Source organism: Stigmatopora argus, chromosome 18 (genome assembly GCF_051989625.1).
Source record: "Stigmatopora argus isolate UIUO_Sarg chromosome 18, RoL_Sarg_1.0, whole genome shotgun sequence".
In the NCBI taxonomy this organism is placed as follows: Eukaryota; Metazoa; Chordata; class Actinopteri; order Syngnathiformes; family Syngnathidae; genus Stigmatopora; species Stigmatopora argus.
In genome coordinates this window covers 6,700,522-6,719,070 of record NC_135404.1, presented here as the reverse complement: position 1 = coordinate 6,719,070, position 18,549 = coordinate 6,700,522, and the positions used below count along the sequence as shown (strand labels likewise).

At 44.4% G+C, this 18,549-nt stretch overlaps 3 protein-coding genes across 4 annotated transcripts; 2 read left to right on the top strand and 1 right to left on the bottom strand.

The window, feature by feature from the left end:
* Positions 1-899: 899 nt before the first annotated feature.
* On the top strand, positions 900-7,980 carry LOC144092507 (tumor necrosis factor receptor superfamily member 12A). Its single transcript, XM_077625350.1, has 4 exons — positions 900-1,124; positions 6,606-6,704; positions 6,782-6,925; positions 7,110-7,980. The coding sequence occupies exons 1-4, from the start codon at positions 1,043-1,045 to the stop codon at positions 7,148-7,150; spliced, it is 366 nt and encodes a 121-aa protein (XP_077481476.1). The 5' UTR covers positions 900-1,042; the 3' UTR covers positions 7,151-7,980.
* On the bottom strand, positions 1,947-18,324 carry znf646 (zinc finger protein 646). Of its 2 annotated transcripts, none has more exons than XR_013306051.1 (6): positions 14,897-15,051; positions 11,685-14,144; positions 11,296-11,573; positions 10,824-11,205; positions 9,416-10,379; positions 1,947-4,954 (listed from the first exon to the last, which is right to left on the bottom strand). XR_013306051.1 is itself a non-coding variant. In XM_077625348.1 (6 exons), exons 3-6 carry the CDS (start codon positions 13,940-13,942, stop codon positions 9,686-9,688), a joined length of 3,612 nt encoding a protein of 1,203 aa, XP_077481474.1. In that variant the 5' UTR covers positions 13,943-14,144; positions 14,897-15,060; positions 16,208-18,324; the 3' UTR covers positions 9,259-9,685. The 2 variants fall into 2 exon arrangements, 1 of the variants encoding a protein (XP_077481474.1); XM_077625348.1 differs by lacking the exon at positions 1,947-4,954 and adding an exon at positions 16,208-18,324 and having other exon boundaries at positions 9,259-10,379; positions 14,897-15,060.
* Positions 15,474-18,516, top strand: znf668 (zinc finger protein 668). The gene is made up of 2 exons (XM_077625349.1): positions 15,474-15,622; positions 16,490-18,516. Exon 2 carries the CDS (start codon positions 16,519-16,521, stop codon positions 18,430-18,432), a length of 1,914 nt encoding a protein of 637 aa, XP_077481475.1. The 5' UTR covers positions 15,474-15,622; positions 16,490-16,518; the 3' UTR covers positions 18,433-18,516.
* Positions 18,517-18,549: the final 33 nt, after the last annotated feature.

The window sequence follows — 18,549 nt, the reverse complement described above, 5'->3', positions numbered from 1 at the left end:
GACTAAAACATGAATGCTAAACTGGTAGAAATTGGCAACTTACTGTTAAAAGTTCACTCATTCATGGCCACCCTGTTTAGTGATAGTTAGTAAAAAAAAAATGTTGCTCATTGACAGGTGACCAATCGATTTGGATTTGGAGGGCTGGCAGTCAGATCTGTAAATGTGTAGACATTTATAAATAAATCCAATTTTTTACATATTTTTCTTTTATTGCAAATTAGTGTTAAAAATGGTCGCTGTGTATTTTTTTTCAACTGTTTTAGTTAAAAGTGTAAAGGAAACAACTCAAGTATTTCATAAATGGAAAAAATATTTTTCTTAAATATTCACTTAAGCCATTGAAGGCAAGAGACATCCAATATTGGACTGGAAGTGCTAGACCTCCCGCTTCAAATAAATTGGACACCTGTCGCCGTCAGTGCACCAAAAATATTGGAATTTCCATATTCACACCAAGAACATGAACACTCCACAATGCAATTTCCTATTATTCCAGCACACCCCATAAACTTGTTGAATTTTCCTCCCATTGGCTGTCATCAGCTTTCAGTATTTTCTTATATATATATTTTTTTTTTACGTTTGCTTGCGTGTTTGGCAGCCTGCTCGGGTGACGTCGTCAGGCGTGGTAACAACAATGAGACCCCGATTGAATCCAGACTGCGAGGACCCTCACTCACCCACTCCCCCGTGCGTATAAAAAACATCCCCCAAAAACAAAGCAAATAAAAAGAACCGACAAGTATACAAATATTCAAATTTGGACATGCAATCATTAGCTCTGCTTGAGGAACACAACGTGGGAAAAAAGGACCCGAAAAATCCATGGGCTGGTGGAGTTTTCCTGAGTGGAGTGCATAGGAAATGAGTCATCGTGCGCGTGCGCGCGTGCGTGGGCGTGTGCGCCAGTTTGTTCAAAACACGCAGCGCCGGTGAGTCACGAAGTGATGTTCACTTTTCCGTGCTGACGACCACCGAGCTGGTCGTCTCTGGATGAATTATTAGCATTTGTCCGCTTCTAAAGGGAAAGAAAGAGGCCATGCCCTCCGGCGCAATGTCCGCAATTTGCGCAGTGTTCCTGGCCTGGCTGAGCGCTTTTGGCGGAGCGTACGCGCAAAAAAGTAAGTCCCAACTTTTTTCATTAGGGTTCTTGGAGTGAGCATGTGTGTATGTGTGCGAGCGAGTGTGTGAAGCGGCCACTAGACCGGCTTAGATGGTCCACCGGTTCCGCATTCCGATGGCCTGAGTTCAGCCATCCCTGCCGCGTGCGCCGTCTCTAAGATCAGGTTGGAGCCAAAGAAAGATAACAAATCGCGGGGAGAAAGAGAGGGTGAGTCCTTGAAAAAGTTTGGAGGATGACGATTCAACGTTACCGGTGGGAAGGACTATGTGTATTAGGGATGTAAGTCGATATATTGTATGTTTTGACACCATTTTGGTTCAATGTAAGTGCCTGGAATGGTTTTAATTATGCAAACATTTCTATACGTTATAATACGCCGGATTCAGTGTAGATGTTTGTTGAGTTAATTAAGTGACACTCATGCAGTCAAAAATATTTTTTCTCCCTAAAAATACAATCAAATACAAAAAAGACATGAATAATAAGGGAAAAAATAACCACGTACATATAGTAAGTTTTTTCTGGGGGAAAAGTGTGCACTAAGGCTATTTATCTACAAAAAACTACTATGTGTAGTAGTGCCTTTCTGTGGGAAAAAAATGACAACCATGTACAGTAAGGCTTTTTCCCCACAAAAAAAAATCATGTTTAGTAAGGCTTTTTATAAACAAAAAACAATGTATAGTAAGGCTTTTTTTGCAGAAAAAAATCTGACTTTGTATAATCAGGCTTTTTTTCTGGAAAAAATCGACCATGTATTGTAAGGCTGCAAAAAATGACCATGTAGCGTAAGGCTTTTCACTACAAAAATACAACCAACTATAGTAAGGCATTTTATTCTGGGGGGAAAAATAAGCATGTATAGCAAGTCATTTTTCTGCCAAAAAAAACCCACCATGTATAGTAAGGCTTCTTATCTACAAAAATACAAATTCTAATAGTAAGGTCTTTAAATCTACAAAAAGAAACATGTTTAGGAAGGCATTTTATCTACGAAAAGAAACATGTTTAGGAAGGCATTTTATCTACGAAAAGAAACATGTTTAGGAAGGCATTTTATCTACAAAAAAAACGACAATGCATAGTATAGGTATTTTTATCTGCAAAAATATGACCATTTATAGTAAGGCTTTTAAACCTAGAAATATATAACCATTTATGTATATATTAAGGCCTTTACCACAAAAAATAAAATAAACAATAAAGGTTTTTTTATCTAGAAGAAAACGACCATATATAGTAAGGCTTTTTTAGCAAAAAAATATCCATTTGTAGTAAGACTTTTTTTTCTGCAAAAAATGACCATGTATAGTATAGCTTTTTCCCCCACAAAAAATGACCATGTAGAGTAAGGCTTTTTTGGGGCAAAAAAAAATCAATTTGTATTAAGACTTTTTCTGCAAAAAACGACCATGTACACTGTACATGGTCGTTTTTTGTACATTGTACAGTATAGCTTTCCCCCCCACAAAACGACCATCTAGAGCAAGGCTTTTATCTACAAAAAAATGACCGAGTAAGGCTTTTTATCTACAAAAATACAACCAATTATAGTAAAGCATTTTTTTCTGGGGGAAAAAAATAGGAAGTCCTTTTTCTGCAAAAACACCATGTATAGTAAGGCTTCTTATCTACAAAAATACAAATTTTTATAGTTAGGCTTTTTAATCTACAAAAATAAACATGTTTAGAAAGGCATTTTATCTACAAAAAAACCGACAGTGTATAGTAAAGGTATTTTTTATCTGCAAAAATACAACCATTTATAGTAAGGCTTTTAAATCTAGAAAAAAATATAAGCATTTATGTATATATTAAGGCCTATTTTCGCTAAAACAAACATGTATACAAAGGTTTTTTTTTTTATCTAGAAGAAACAGCCATGTATAGTAAGTTTTTTTCTGCAAAAACACAACAATCATGTATAGTAAGGTTTTTTTTCTGCAAAAAATATCCATTTGTGGTAAAGATACAAAAAAAAGCAACCATGTATAGTGAGGTTGTTTTCTGCAAAAAAACGACCACTTTTATCTACAAAAAACAACCATGTAGATTATGGCTTTTTTCCTGCAAAAAATGACAACCATAAGCTATAATAAGTTATTCTGTTTCGTAAAACAAAATATAGTCCGTTTTTTCTGCAAAAACAACCAGGTAGTCTGACTTTTATCCACTCAAAAAGACAACCTTGTATCGTAATGCATTCTTTCTGCACCAAAAAAACACCATGTATAATAAGGCATATTGTCTTTGCTTGGTTGGGCTTTATTTCTGCAGAAAACACAAAATATTTTAAGGATCTTTTTGCCTTCAAATAAAAAGTATTTGTACAATTTTCACAAAAACAAAGAATTTGTCAAAAACTAAATATATCACGTTTGAAAATGAACCACATGTTCATCATGTTATAATTCAAGATTTACCATGAACAAAGATGAACATCATTAAATTAATATTAGAACATGGTCCAATCAACTTCAAACCAGAACTTCCTCCAAACAACATTTAAAACAAGTACTATATGGAAAGGATCTAAAGCTGTACTCGATCCTGCTGCTTTGCATGACTTTTACTGGCTAACGTCCAGCATTCTTCAACGTTACTTCAAGCACTGTGTTATATTTCTTCAAATTCTTTGCAATGTCATTTTAAGGAAAAATATTATATCAGGATATATTTCATTATTACATTTAGTCCACACGGCACAGCTTGATCCTTGCAGCTTTAAACTCCCAGTTAACCTTATCCAAAGCTCCGAGTTATTTTCTTAAGCGTTTATGTTGAATCCCAGCAAGCTGGATATAAAAACATGCTCGCCTTTAGATCATTTCCTCGTGCTTTGACGAGTTCTTCCCGTGTGTGCGTGTGTTTGCCGCCGCCGCCACCCCAACGCCGAGCTGTCGGAACAGCGTGAGGCCGTCTCCCACATCTGGACATCAGCTGCCGGCCCCGCGACCCCCGCCCCGCCTGTGTTTTAGGGCAAAACGCAACATCCCCACACCCAAAAAACAAAAAAAACGCGACTACCCGATGTCAGGAATGGCAGAAGCGGCGGGCGCCAGATTCCAGAACAAACAAAACCGACTCTTAGGACGTTGACACTTGTTGTCGGGCCGTCACGGGTCGCGCCTACGCGTTCTCCCCCTGGTGACCTTGGGCATTCTCGCGGTTCTGACTCGGCTTATCGCATTTTTGGGCCAATTTTGCAAAAAAAGTGCACGACTAAAAATCTCCCGTCAGTTCTTCTTGCCTCTAGTTGGGCCTAGCTTACATGGCTATGGCTAGCATGTCAAAAGAATCAGTAAGGATGTGTTACATTTATTTTAACTTAGTAACTTTGTTACAAAAATATACTTGGGAGTATTTTTGTCAAGAACAAGATGTTATTTTTTTTCCTCTTTATTCGACATATGTATTAGATTGTAATATTTTTTCATCAATGAAATCTGGCAACATGGTCATGACTACATATGAGCGTTTCTCACAGGGTGAAAACAAAGCTGCTTTAAAATAGGAGTTAATTTAAAAAAAATCTTTGTCACTCGTTCATTGGTATTTAAGGCGCCAGACATCCGATCCAGTTGAAGCGGGAGGGATGGCAGCGAGTGAACCAACGCCAAATGGATTGGACGTCTACTAGGGATAAACCCTTTGGATCTCAGAGCGGAAATAGCCACAATGGATTGGACGTCTGGCGCCGTCAATGGTCATTGAAGGGAATTGTCCTTTTTTTCTGACAAACAATGGGCGAGTCATAAGGTGTCGTCTTATCTCGACGCTGGCGAGAAGCCGCATTGCGAGCGGATGAGTCAGCAAGAATGACGTCAACTGCAAGGTCGTGAGAGAGAAAGACACACTATTGTTTGGGCCTACTTATCTACATGACAAATACTCTTGCAAGTGCAAAACACTTTGAATTTTGTGCAACTGCGACGTCTTCCTGCTATGCTAGACATTGTCTTTAAATATCCTAAGTGAGCTATACGGAGGGGTCAAATTTAGGGCAAAACTACGGCGTTGCAAGAGGTTAAGAGTAACTGGACATTGAATTGAATGCTTTGATTGTCATTATACAAGTATAATGAGATTTAAAGTTTTCACCACATAGTGCACAAATAAATCAATAAATAAGTAGTCCATGTTGTAGCCTAACCTAAGATAGAGGTACTTATATAAAGTAACATGAAGTTCAACTACTACTGATCTATGTTGACTATTTATTTATCATTATTTGTCTTTTTGTTGTTATTTGTGCAACTTTGAGGTGGAGCTTTAAATCTCATAGTTGCATAATGACAATCAAAGCATTCAATTCAATAACATTGAACACAGACAAAATACAGTTTGGCAGTAGGAAAATTAACGTAAAGATGTCAGAATAATGTCATTTGGCTCCTGTGATATTTGGACCAATCAGAAGAGCTCGTTTGACTTGTCAAACCTCAACTTGATGAGTCCATGGGTGATCTAATCATTCTAAAATGAGTTGAAACGATCAAGGACGCAAGAATCCAAACAATTTGATTTCGCAAAACAAATCAAAGTCTTTAAACAAGCGCCGCTCTTTCACGCCCACATTAAAGCGCTCATGTCGCACGCAAAAACAAACGAAGCATCCCGTAGAGTCGTCGGCAGCGGGAAGGAAGCTTTTCCGTTAGAGGCCCATCTTGTTTTCATCTTCCCAGCGGTTTTGTGTTCTCCTTTTTCAAAGTGAAAGAGACACAAACACGCCAAAGGAAGCTCACGCGTCTGTCTTCGTGTTTGACCTACACGCTTCAATCGTCCCACAAATTTGGCCTCCCGGGCAAACCATTTCTAGCCATAGCCGTTTCGCCAACACGCTTTACGACAAACTCAAGGCAGACGACATACCGGAGAAATGACGTTAGTTCGAAAACACATGGCGCTTAATACGCTATTGCGCCGCCTTGACTTACAAGAGCTTCGTCGTGACACTTTGAGCAAAACGTGTACAGAGAGAAACTATTTCAAGTCAAAATTCACATCACTTAACGCGGATCGACGTTCAAAGGCAAAAAAAATAAACTGTGAGGGTTAAAGAGCCAAACCTGAACCTACCAAAAACGGACAGATGCACACAAAAACACGTAATTGAAACCTGATTAGTCACCATAAGCCTTACTTATTATGTTTTTGATGTGCCCTGATGAATTTGAATGTGTTTTTAGAGAGAATACAAATAAGAGGAACCTGAAACAAGGCAAAGAGCCACGTTGTATACAAAATATGATAAGCAAAGAGCCGCATGTGGCTCGAAAGCCACGTGTCGGCCACCCCTGCACTAGGCAAATCGGATACATTTTAGTTAGGGTCTAACAAATGAAACTCATAAGTCAAGGTATCACAGACTGGAAAGACAATATTAACGTTAACCAAACCCCAGCTGCGTCGGATTATATTTTGTAAGAATTTATGCAGGAATTTGACAATTTTTGTGTTGTTCTTTGTGCGTTCGTAGGTCAGTGCGGGATCTCAGAATTCTGGAGTTCCGATCTGGACGGCTGCATGCCGTGCGCGTCTTGCAAGCAATATCCAAAGACTCCGTTGTGCAACACGTGTAAGATGTCAGCCGTCGGAATTCAATTTTTTGTGGTCGTGCCGTTTTCAATGAATGTGTTTGTTTTTGTACGCCAGGCAAAGTGGTGGAAGAGACGCCGGACATGTGGAAGTTAGCAGCCATTAGCAGCTTTTCGGTGCTAGCGGTGGTCATAGTGGGCGCCGCCCTCATTATCGGAGTGATGGTGCATCGTCGCAAAGTGCAAAAACTTCCTCTACGAGGTACGATGACTTGAGATCTTGTCCGAATTGGTTGTTAGGCTAGCAGACTGAGTAAATGATCAATTTCATGACGATACGATAAATTTCGAAATGAATTCGAAATGCATATTTTGGCTAAAAAGTGATTGTTTCGATCAATTGGTATTCAATTATAACGAACCTTTTTCAATTTTTTTGTCCTCAGAACCAATCGAAGAAACCGCAGGCCCACTTTATCAAGCATAAATCTGAGAGTCAATGAACGCAACATTGCCACTACAGTCTGACGGCCCCAAGCTAGCGAGGAACGCTCTACGGCGGGTGGGCCAGACCGGGGGGCGCCTCGAGCCCGTTGAACTTTGACTGACAGAGCGACCGCAGGCTTTCTCCTGACAACAAATCCATCTATTTTTTAGTTTAAGAATGTATTTAAATGTAGCAAAAGCGACGACACACTCGGGTGCCTTTGGACGACGAAACCGCAAAAAACAATGAATGTAGGTATGAAGGGGTCAAAGGGCGGGGCATGCTGTTGGGGCGCAAACGGCGTGTTTGAATGTAGCTACTGTTTAGGTGAAGCGTCGTCTTATGAAGACAATCGTGCACTGTTACTGAAGAAGAAGAAAAAACATTTCAACATACACACAAGGGAATATTGGTGTACTGTATTATTCGTGAAGGCGAATTGTTTTTAATTTCAAATAACAAAGATGTCGCAAATTCCACGCAAAATACTATCAATTATCTCATTGGCTGCCATTGAGGAGGAAAAAGTATACCAGAGTTGCTTTAAAAACGGACAGTTTTTACATTGTTTTGCCGTTGACAGCGGTGAATTAGTAAAGAGATTTAAATATATTTTAGTAAGTGTATGGTTATTTCTAAAGCACATTGTTTTTTAAAATATATATAAAGATATATATATAAAAAAACTTGTGATTTGATACTAACAACTTCCTAACTTTGTCTAAATGTATATAATTATGTACATGCACTGGCTTCTTTTGACCAAATGCAGTCCTTTTGTTGCTTTGAGTATCAAAATGTATTTTCACAATAAAACCATTGAACAGTAATCCTATTGTTTGGCTGTCACGTGAACGAAGAGAAATGATACACGTGTTGATTTGTAATTTACTTTTTAATCACTACTTTGCTCCAATTTTAAACCTAAGATACTCTTAAAAATCTACACTTTTGCCACAAAATAGTTGTAAAAATAGGAGTTAAATACTTCAATCCATTACATGAGGTGGTAAACTAGCATCAATCTTTTCCTTTAAAAGAAACAATCCGGAGGACGGTAGACAAGTGAAGTGAGGAAGGAGGCGAAGGAAGCGCCACAGGAGACGGAAACGTTAACATAAACGTTGGCGAGCTGCAACTAAATATTTGTTTGAATGTGCATTTGCTGCATAGCGTGGAGGATAAACAAGAGCACAGTTGACGCACGATATAAACATTGAAAGAATACTAGTCAAAATGTGGCCTAAATACTTGGCTTGGAAAAAAAACAAGAATAGATGGGATCACGCTGGGGGGGTTGGGGGGAATGATAATGAATTTTTCCCAACTCAATGAGTTAAAAAAAAGTAAAGCTCTTTTTTAAAACAGCTTCAAAACGAGGCTCATGGAGGTATTTAGAACTGGCTTTTCCAACAAGTGCTTTATAAGCCTGGTGGGCTGCCAGGCTTTCTCCCCCATGTCCACTAGGCTAAAACTGTGCTACAGAAGTATTTTTTTTTAATTCTTTTAAGTGCATTCTTACTGCTTCTGCTGAAATATTTGAAAGCTCACTGGTGACATCCCATGGTGGTGATGTGAACCAATCTTTCAAATTGTATTGTATTATTGTCTCGGTTAAAATTTCCAATTTGTTCAAGTATTGTTAACATTTAGCATTGCAAAGATACTAGTTATTGGAAGGGATCCGTTCCGGCACTAAAATGCAGGCATCAGTATCGGCAAGTATAAAGAAATAAAGTGCCATTGCTGCGTAATATGTAGTCTTTAATCATAATCCTAAAATAAATAATTACAATTTTTAAAAAGCTAAAAATTTTGTAGGAAGGAAAACGGTAGAGTCCAGTAGGTGGACCGGCCTGGATTTGAACCCAGTTCCCCCACTGTGAGACCGAGTGGATAAATGGACATTTTAAATACTATATACACTGATATGAGCTTACTGTATTTAAAAGTGTTAGCTATGTAGCTATGTTAGAAGGCAGGAAAACAAACAGGAGGCTGGTTAACTGTTCTAGTTTGCTAGCTATAGTGATTAGCACCTAAGAAAAGACAAAATACTACAGTAATACCTTGACATACGAGTGCCCCGACATACGAGGAATTTGAGATACGAGACAAATTTTGAGATCGTGAAAGTTGTAAAAACGATGGTCCATGACATACCGTTGTTATTATTACTGTCATTGGTAGCCAACCAGTTAAAAGGTAGATGGAACATTTCTGACAACATTCATAAAAAGGTAACTTTAAGTATATGTCACTTACATTATTAAATTAGTAGTCAAACAGCTATTTGCTGAATTTACATCCGCCACATGAATGCGTCGAGGTATTTGATGCTTGTGTGATCCATTCTTCGTTGCACACAAACTAACATGACCTAGAAACAAGTTTGGATACCGAGTTCTTGGATTGTATTTGAGGAAGAACCTTAAGATGTTCTAGCGCCCACACGGGACGTGCCTTCAAAAATTTGGGGGACGTGGGACCAGAGGACAATATTCAGACGTGGTTGGAAAAGCGAGTTTAAGACCCTCACAGGAAAGAGCCCATGTCCAAACCCATGAAGGTATTAGCGTCTAAACTAAAGGAGGGGGAGTTGTAAGTCTGGTGGTTCTGGTGCAACTTCTGGTGGTGTCGGAGGTTGGACTTGCAGGAAAAGCTCTTGTCGCAAAGCACGCAGGAGAAGGGTTTCTCCTTGCTATGGATTCTTCGGTGACAGATGAGCTGCGTGGACACGCGGAAGGCCTTGCCGCACTCCAAACACTGGTAGCGCTTTGGCTCCGTGTGAATTCGCAGGTGGTTCTTGAGAGCCATCAGGTTGGAGAACTCCTTATGGCACGCGGAGCAGGAGAAGGAGCCCATTTTGTGGCTGTTTTTGTGGTTTAGGAGGGAGCCGGCGTGCCGGTAGGTTCGCCCGCAATGTTCGCAAACGTGACCCTTCTCTATCGGATCGGTTATACTCGGCGGTTGATCGGACAAAGGTTCTGTCCAGCTAAGATCGGAGCGCGAGTGCGACTCCACGTGGCTCTGCAGGTGGGCGACGAGACAGAAGGTCTTGCCGCATTCGAGGCAGCAGTGGCGCCGCATCTGCGAGTGGACGTCGAGCGTGACGGCGTCTGGGAAGGTCTGCAGGCAAAGGCCGCAGTGGTGGAGGCTTTGAGAGTGGCTCTTCTTGTGGTTAAGGAGGGAACCCGCGTGGCGGTAGGAGCGCCCGCAAAGGTCGCACCTGCGGGTGGAACAGGTTGCCGTCATCTTCACGTCTCGTTCGAGTTTCCATCAACAGTGGGGAGTCGGGAGAACATTTGACAGACATGTCGGGCCTTCTATAACTGCAACAGTCTATTTTCCATGCATTCAATTTTCTGTCAGGAGGTTCCGTTGGATTACTTTGAACTTTTTTTTTTAAATAAATAAAATCTTAAGCCTTTTAGCTGGGATCTGACAACTTTTTGTCATTGTTTCAGTTAAGGTCACTCACTTTACAGCCCCCCCCAAAAAGTTGATCATTATGTATATATATATATATATATATAAATATATAATATTATGTTTATATAGCTTACATATATTACTAACAGATTGTAAAGGTTTTACTGACCACGGTTTGTGACAAATAATATGAGGCAGCGCAAAAGTTGTAAAAATCCCGACCCATGACGCAATAACTCACGTGAAACACTTGTCTTGGCTCTCTCCTGGGTGCATGCCGTCGTCTCCCCGGCATCGGTGCCTCTTGAGTCCCGACCGTCCTTGGAAGCTTTTGCCACACGCCGAACAGCTCGAGTGCCCGTCAGTGGGGCCGTGGACCTTCTGGTGGTTGTGCAGGATGCTAGCGCGTCGAAAGGCCTTTCCACACGTGAGGCAGGCGTACTTCTTTCTCTGCGTGTGGATTCGTGTGTGGTTGCACAGCGCCATGGGGTTGGTGAAGTGTTTGGCGCAGAAAGTACAGGCAAAGTGATCCGCCTCGTGAGTGTTCTCGTGGTTCAGGAGGCTGCCGGCGTGGCGGTTGCTTCGGCGGCAAATGTTGTGGGAGAATAATCGCTTCTCTTCGCCTGTGCAGAGGGAGGGAAACACCTGGTTACACTTCTTTAAAGCGAGCTGATTGGAGTAAGCTTTGCTGCAAACCGAGCAGTAATACCGACCTGTCCTGTGGGACTTTTTGTGGTTCGCCAGGCTACCGGCATGGCGGTACGTGCGCCCGCATTGCTCGCAAGCGAACGGTCGGCTGTCGCCAGAAAATTCCGCCGCCTGATGGGTCGATGCTGGTTGAAGTTCACTGCCGTGTTCGTCTTCTGACTTGGTTGTCTGGATCTGGTTGTTAAGCTCTTGGATCTTGGCTTGGTTCTCCTTGTGCCTTCGGAGGTGGATCAAAAGCTGCTTGTGGATTTTGAAGGCTTTGCCGCACTTGTGGCAGGTGTACCTGGATTGGAAAAAAACATTTTGGTCGCTTATGATGAAATGAGTTGCAATTTTATCTGATTTGAGTCATGACAAAGTCAAAAACAGTACTTAGGTGTGTTAGATAGTTTACCTCTTAATGTCAAAGTGGGATCTCTGGTGGTTTTTAAGAGCCAACAGGTTATAAAAGCATTTCTGGCACACGCTGCATTTGAAAACTCCGGTTTTGTGAGACTTCTTGTGGTTGAGGAGCGAGCCAGAGTGTCTGTACGAACGGCCGCACTCATCGCATCGGAACCGACGATCCTCCGAATCATCTTCGACTTTGCCTTGCAGGTCCTCAAATTTGACTTCCTCACCGCCCGCCATTTTTTCTTCCTTCTTCTCCGCTATGCAGTCATGGCTCTCCAGATCCTGGTATCCAGTGCAGGAGGTTCCGCAGCGAGTGCAAATGATGCTACACGGCTCCTCCTGGGCCTCCGACGCCACAGCGTCACCACCGTCATCGTCATCGTCATCGTCTTGCTGTTTGACGTGCGTTAGCTGATGGGTGGTCAGGTCCCGTCTGCTAGCGAAGCTTTCTCCGCAAGTACTGCAGATCATCATCTCCTCAGGTCGGTCTTGTCCGACCTCCTCCTGTGAAGACAAGGATGCCGGTACCGAGCTGACGACGGGGAATTGGGACTGGGCGTGTCCACGAAGATGGCACCTGAGGGCCCGCATGCCGTTGTAGTTGTTCCCACAAATGGAACACTGATAAAGATCGCCGTAGTCCTCTTCACCGTGGTCGGTCAACTGCTCGGCACTCAAATTCTCTTGGAAGCTCCGCTCTGAGTAACTCTCGTTGGGTCCGTTAAACGGCGAGTACCTCTTGGGATGGTGGCCCTCAGTCGTGTGCTGCTGTCGTAGCGGACAAGAGTGCGCCACGATGCCAGAAATATCGGCAAAAGTAACCCCGCAGTCGGCGCACATGTGCCTAGGCGCCAGCTGTTCGGTCGTAACCTGATGGTTGCGGTATGCTCTGACATTTTCACCATCCGCACCAAAAGCGAGAGGAATACGATCCACCTCTTCCTCTCGTGACGCCAAGTGGTTCTGCTGGTCGAGCGAAATAAAGGGGTTGTAGTCTGGCCACTCTGCATCACCGTCGGTGTTGGGTGATGTCTTGTGGCCCTTATGGGTGCGGAGGTGACTCTTGAGGGCGGCCAGGTGAGGATACTTCTTCCTGCAAATGGTGCAGTGGTAAGTCCCCACCTGGTGCGAGCGTTTGTGGTTGACCAGGCTTCCGGAATGGCGGTAGCTCTTGCTGCAGATCTGACACCTGAAGGGGCGCTCGTCGGGATCCGTGACGTCGCGGTCTTCCGACGCGGTCGCCACGACGTTGCCAATGCTAGCCTCCCTGAGCTGGGGTTTATTCTCAGAGCAGTTGGGCGATGTCTGATTGTTGGAGAAGTTTGAATACACGTGTCCATTACTGTTTATAGTTCCTTCAGGCTGATTAAAACTTTTGACTGAGGTTAAAGAAATAGGATTCATGTGAGCCGTAAAACCGTTGGATTTAGGTGAGGTAACGTCATATGTAATACTGTGACTGCCTGCCATATTGTCCCGCAACCCAAAGGGAGTAGAAGAGTTATGCATCTGGATGTGCTCTTTGAATTCCTCGGGGCTCGGGAAAAGACCCTGACACAAATGGCAGAAGTTGTCAGGCGTGTCCACACTCTGATCCTGTGCAGAGTTGTCGTAGAAGTCCGAGTTACTGCTTCCGCCGCAGTTTCTGGCCTTGTGGCTCCTCTGGTGGCCGTAGAGCGCTGCCATGTTTTTGAAGAGTTTGAAACACACACTGCACTCAAATATTCCCACCTGGTGAGTCTTTTTGTGGTTGCTCAAGCTTCGCATGTGTATGTACGTCTTGTCGCACAGATTGCATTTAAACGGACGCTCGGTGGAATCTTGCGACGTGTCGCACCGCGCAGGGTAGATCGCCTCTTTAACTTCATCCTTTTCCGTTTGGGTCCCGACAATCGATTGGCAATGACTGTCATTTGGGATTTGACACATGTACTCCGTGTCGGCCTCCTCTTTTAATGGCAAGCTACGGTGGATGCGCTCATGCGTAGCAAGCTGCGTTGCTAGACGGAAAGCCTTGCCGCATTGCGAACAGGAGTACTTTTTGCGCGCTTTGTGACTCCTCAAGTGACTTTTCAAGGCCAAGGCGTTGGAATTTTCCTTACCACACACGTAACACTCAAAGCATCCCACGTCGTGAGCCTTTTTGTGGTTGGCGAGGCTGCCCGCGTGTCTGTAGCCGCGTCCGCATTCGTCACATTTGAATTTGAGTTCATCCTCTCGCTCCAGATGACCACCGGTGTGCTGGACAAGGGCAGCCATGTTAGGACACCACAGCCCGCACTGCTTCCGCGAGAGACCGGCGTTCCGTGCAGAGTCGTGCGCAGCCAAGGCGATGAAGGTCGAAGAAAGCGCACCAAATTTAAAATGTATACAAGAGGATGATACATCAGGTGCATTGCTTGTCAGTCAAAAATGGAGAACAGTGAAGTGCAGAGTGCGTCTGGAGGGGCCATAGACCAACCTAGATGAGAATGAGGAAGGCAAAGCGTACATATCTTTTGTCAGAAGTTGAAATGTATTAAATCATCAGAAAAACAAATTTGCCAAATGGCTGCAACTAAACAATTCAGTCATAGATCATTTCAAATTATGAAAACAAAACATCCTCAATTTCAAATGGGCATATAATTACCACTTAAACATTCACAATTATCCTTTTTCTTCTTCATAATCGATGTTTTCGACACAGAAAAGGTTGTATGTAGGTAACACAATGCTATATTTTATTTAGTGTGGAAACCAGCAAAATGGGGGCATATATGATACATAACAATATTATTAAAAAACATTTATTAAGTGATTTTAGGAGTGGGGGAGTTGTGCAATACTCCAAAATTTCACTCAAAAAGATAATATTTCTAATAAATTACTTCTTGCCTAGTTTATAAGCACATACGAATTGTAATTGTTTACCACACAGAAAGACTAATTAGATTGCTGTGTCCAGCTGCGTGAACAAACTAGAAAGCCAACGCCTTCAAATGATTTCTTTTAAAATAACGCCACCGAAAAAATCCGTCAAAATACCGTTCAATATAACAAAGTCCTGCCGAGGAGTGTTTTTTTAAGTTTTTTTTTAATAAGTACATTTCTGCAGCTAGTTAATTGCCCCGTTAGCTGTCCGGCGTACCACTCGCTCGTTAGCTAGCAAAACAAACATTTGCCGCATAAAGATTGAAAATGCAACGCCAACAAATCTGTGAAATCAAATACCTTCCAAAGTGATTTGGAGCACATTTCGAAACTCGAAAGACCTCTCACGAATTAATTTGATGTGAAAATCAAATTACAAAGGCACTTCTTCCAATTGTCCTCTTTCAGTTCCACACGGCTCTTGTTGCTAGGGAACAGGAAATGTGCAGCGTCCAAACACTTCCCTGCGTAGAGGTACAAAATAAAAGTCAGACAACAACAACAAAAACTACCTTCACGGACTTCAAATTTATTTAACATTTCTCCAAACACATTTTCACCACAAGCTGTAACGACTGTAAAAAAAAAAAAAAACAATTTGCATTTTCAAATCAATGCGGTTATTTTAAAACTTTTTAATTCCCATTGACATGATCGACATTAAATCTATTTGAACGGAAATAAAACTATTCTAAATGGCCATGTTTCACTGCACTTGACAGTGGAGGGAATGAGCTAAAGAGTATTTCAAAGTAGTATGCATTTAGTATTAAGTGAAATACATTTATCTATCTACAGATATAGATATATAAATATATATGATACAAAATAAATATTATACATCTTATACATTACACATGTAAACACCAGCAGCTTGACACTCGACAAGCATCGTCATCATGGTCCTAGCGCCGTCCCATATTGACAGTCAACCAGTGAAAACGATCCACCGCGCCCAGCAGGAAACGCGCTCGAGTGGGCATATTTTTCTCACAATTCCGCGCATCTATTAATAAATTGGTTCAGGTAAGGTCATTCTTTGTTTTGTACATTCGAGTAAAATCCGGGAGAGGCTAACGTTCGCCGCATCGCGGGTAGACGATACCTCCGAAAAGAGTGCAGGCGGTCCTAAAGCCAGCCATTTTGAGTTTCATTTAAATTAGCACGTAAGCTAACGAAAGCATTGGATGTCGGGAATTTGCAATGCTGTTTATAGCTCTCTTTTTTTAAAAATGACACTTGACTCTACGCGTAGTCAACAACAACAAAAAACGAGACATGCCTTGACATCGCATAGTTCCTCTAACATATGAGCGGTTAGCCTATTGTCCCTGAGGTCCTAATGCCAGCCATTTTGTGAATTAATGCATAGGGGTTATATAGTTTCAAGTCATAGTATCAGTAGCATCCACTGTTTTTCTCTCACTCAATGTACTTTCCAAGATGTTAACCTACTGTCTTTAAATGGCATTTTTACTGCTGCTAGTTCTGCACTGATAGATTAAAATCTATCTATACCATAGGCTTGGGAAATAACTAATACAAATCAATAGCGCAACCATTTAAGTGCTCACACAATAAAAAGCAGGTAGAATTACTTTGCGTACCTACCAAAATAAGAGAAGAATTTTCACCAAAAACTAATGTAGGTGAAATGCTTCTTTGATTAAAAATAATGCAGGGGCAACCGTGGAAGAACACCTGAAATAATTGGTGGCAGAATAAAATTGGTTATCAAATTGTCCATAAAAATACACAATATAACAAGACAGTGAACTTGAAATTGATTAAGGGGGCACTGACTGAGTTATTGTACTCGAGTAAAGTACAAATATGGACAGCATAATAATCCGGTTATATTTCTTTGTGTGTTTTGGCGTGTGCTTCATGAAGGTTGGCGCAATTCACCTTGAGACGGAAAGATGGCTTCTTCACCGCAGGCTGCTAGCCCCCCTCCCACGGGGCGAGACGACGACGACGACGGGCAAAAAGAGGAAGAGGCACCGGTTAAAAAACGAGGCCGAGGCCGTCCCCCGAAAGCCAAAGTGGCGTTCAAGTGCCCGTCGTGCGACGACTCCTTCGGGAGCGCGTCGGCGCTGCGCGGGCACAAGCTGTCGGCGCACGGCAAGCGACGTCCCCCTCAGCAGCACCCGTGCCCCCGCTGCCAAAAGACATTCTCCAGCAAGGCCCAGCTATCCAAACACGAGAGCACACACTCGGCCCGCCGGCCCTTTCAGTGCCCCGACTGTCACAAGGCGTACAAGACGCCCACCGAGCTGCGCAACCACGGCCGCTCGCACACGGGCGAGAAACCTTTCGTCTGCGGCGAGTGCGGCAAGGCCTTCATGCAGGCCATCTGCCTGAGGATCCACACCACGCAGCACAACGGCGAGCGTCCCTATTCCTGTCGCCAGTGCTCCAAAAGCTACCCCACCTTGTCCAAGCTCAAGGTCCACACGCGCTCCCACACCGGAGAGAAGCCTTACTTTTGCGGCGAGTGCGGCAAGAGCTTCGCCGACCCTTCCGTGTTCCGCAAGCACCGACGCAACCACCAAGGCCACCGGCCCTACGCCTGCAACGAGTGCGGGAAGACCTACACGGAGCTGAAGGACCTGAAGAACCACGAGCGCTCCCACACCGGCGAGAAGCCGTTCCTGTGCTCCGACTGCGGCAAGGCCTTCTCCCGCTCGTCCTCGTTGGTGTGCCACCAGCGAATCCACTCGCAGAAGAAGCCGTACTCGTGCGAGCAGTGCGGCAAAGGCTTCACGCAGCTCTCCTCGTACCAGTCCCACCTGCGCACGCATTCCGGAGAGAAGCCCTTTCTTTGCCCGCAGTGCGGCAAGATGTTCTCCGACCCGTCCAGTTTCCGCCGCCACCAGCGAGCCCACCAGGGTTTCAAGCCCTACCCTTGCGACAAATGCCCCAAGAGGTTCCGCCAGCCGGCCGACCTGGCCGTGCACGAGCGGGTCCACTCCGGAGAGCGGCCCTACAAATGCCAGAGCTGCGACAAGGCTTTCGTGGCGTCCTGGGATCTGCGACGCCATTTGCTGGTCCACACGGGCCTGCGGCCCTTTTCCTGCACCGAGTGCGACAAGTCCTTTGCCGAGCGCTCCAGCCTCAACAAACATCGCCGAGTGCACTCGGGAGAGCGCCCGTTCAAGTGCGGTCAGTGCCTCAAGTCCTTCGTGGTGTCCTCCAGCCTCCGCAAACACCAGCGGACTCACTCGACCGAGCAGGCGGCCCCAACGCCGCCGCCCGAAGAGACGGAAACGGGCCCCGCCGCTCTGCCGCGGTTCTCCTGCACCCGCTGCGACGCCACCTTCGGCACCTGGGAGGAGGTTCAGGCCCACGAGCGGCTGCACGCCGCCGACAAGGCACCGATCCCTCACGCGTGCCTCACCTGCCGGGCCGAGTTCGCCGAGCCGGCGGAGCTGCGGGAACACCAGAAGCAGCATCCCAAGCCCAGGCCGCACGTGTGCGCCAGCTGCGGCAAAGGCTTCCTGAACCGCGCCGGCCTGCGCAAGCACCAGAAGATCCACTCCAGCAGCAAACCTCACGCCTGCAGCCACTGCGGAAAAACCTTCCTGTTCCCCGCTTACCTCCGCAAGCACTTACGGACGCATATGGCCGCCTCCTTCGCCGACCTGAACATCGTCCACGCCGAACTGCTGCCGTCGGTCTCGCCCGCGCCGCCGCCCGAGGGCACGCCGCCGGACGCTACGCCCCCGGATGCCACGGAGCCCAGCGGCATCTCCCTGAGCGTTCCCGTTACTGTTTCCACCGCCGCTTTTCACGCTCTGCCAGAGTACTTGATCAAGGAGGAAGAACATGTTTAAGTAGCCTTAAAGGGATAGACCACCCATGCGCACCCTTCCTCGGTACGCGGACGTTTCGTCGAAAGACGTTTGGTCCCCGGACGTTTGGTCGACCGGACGTTTGGTAAAACGGACGTT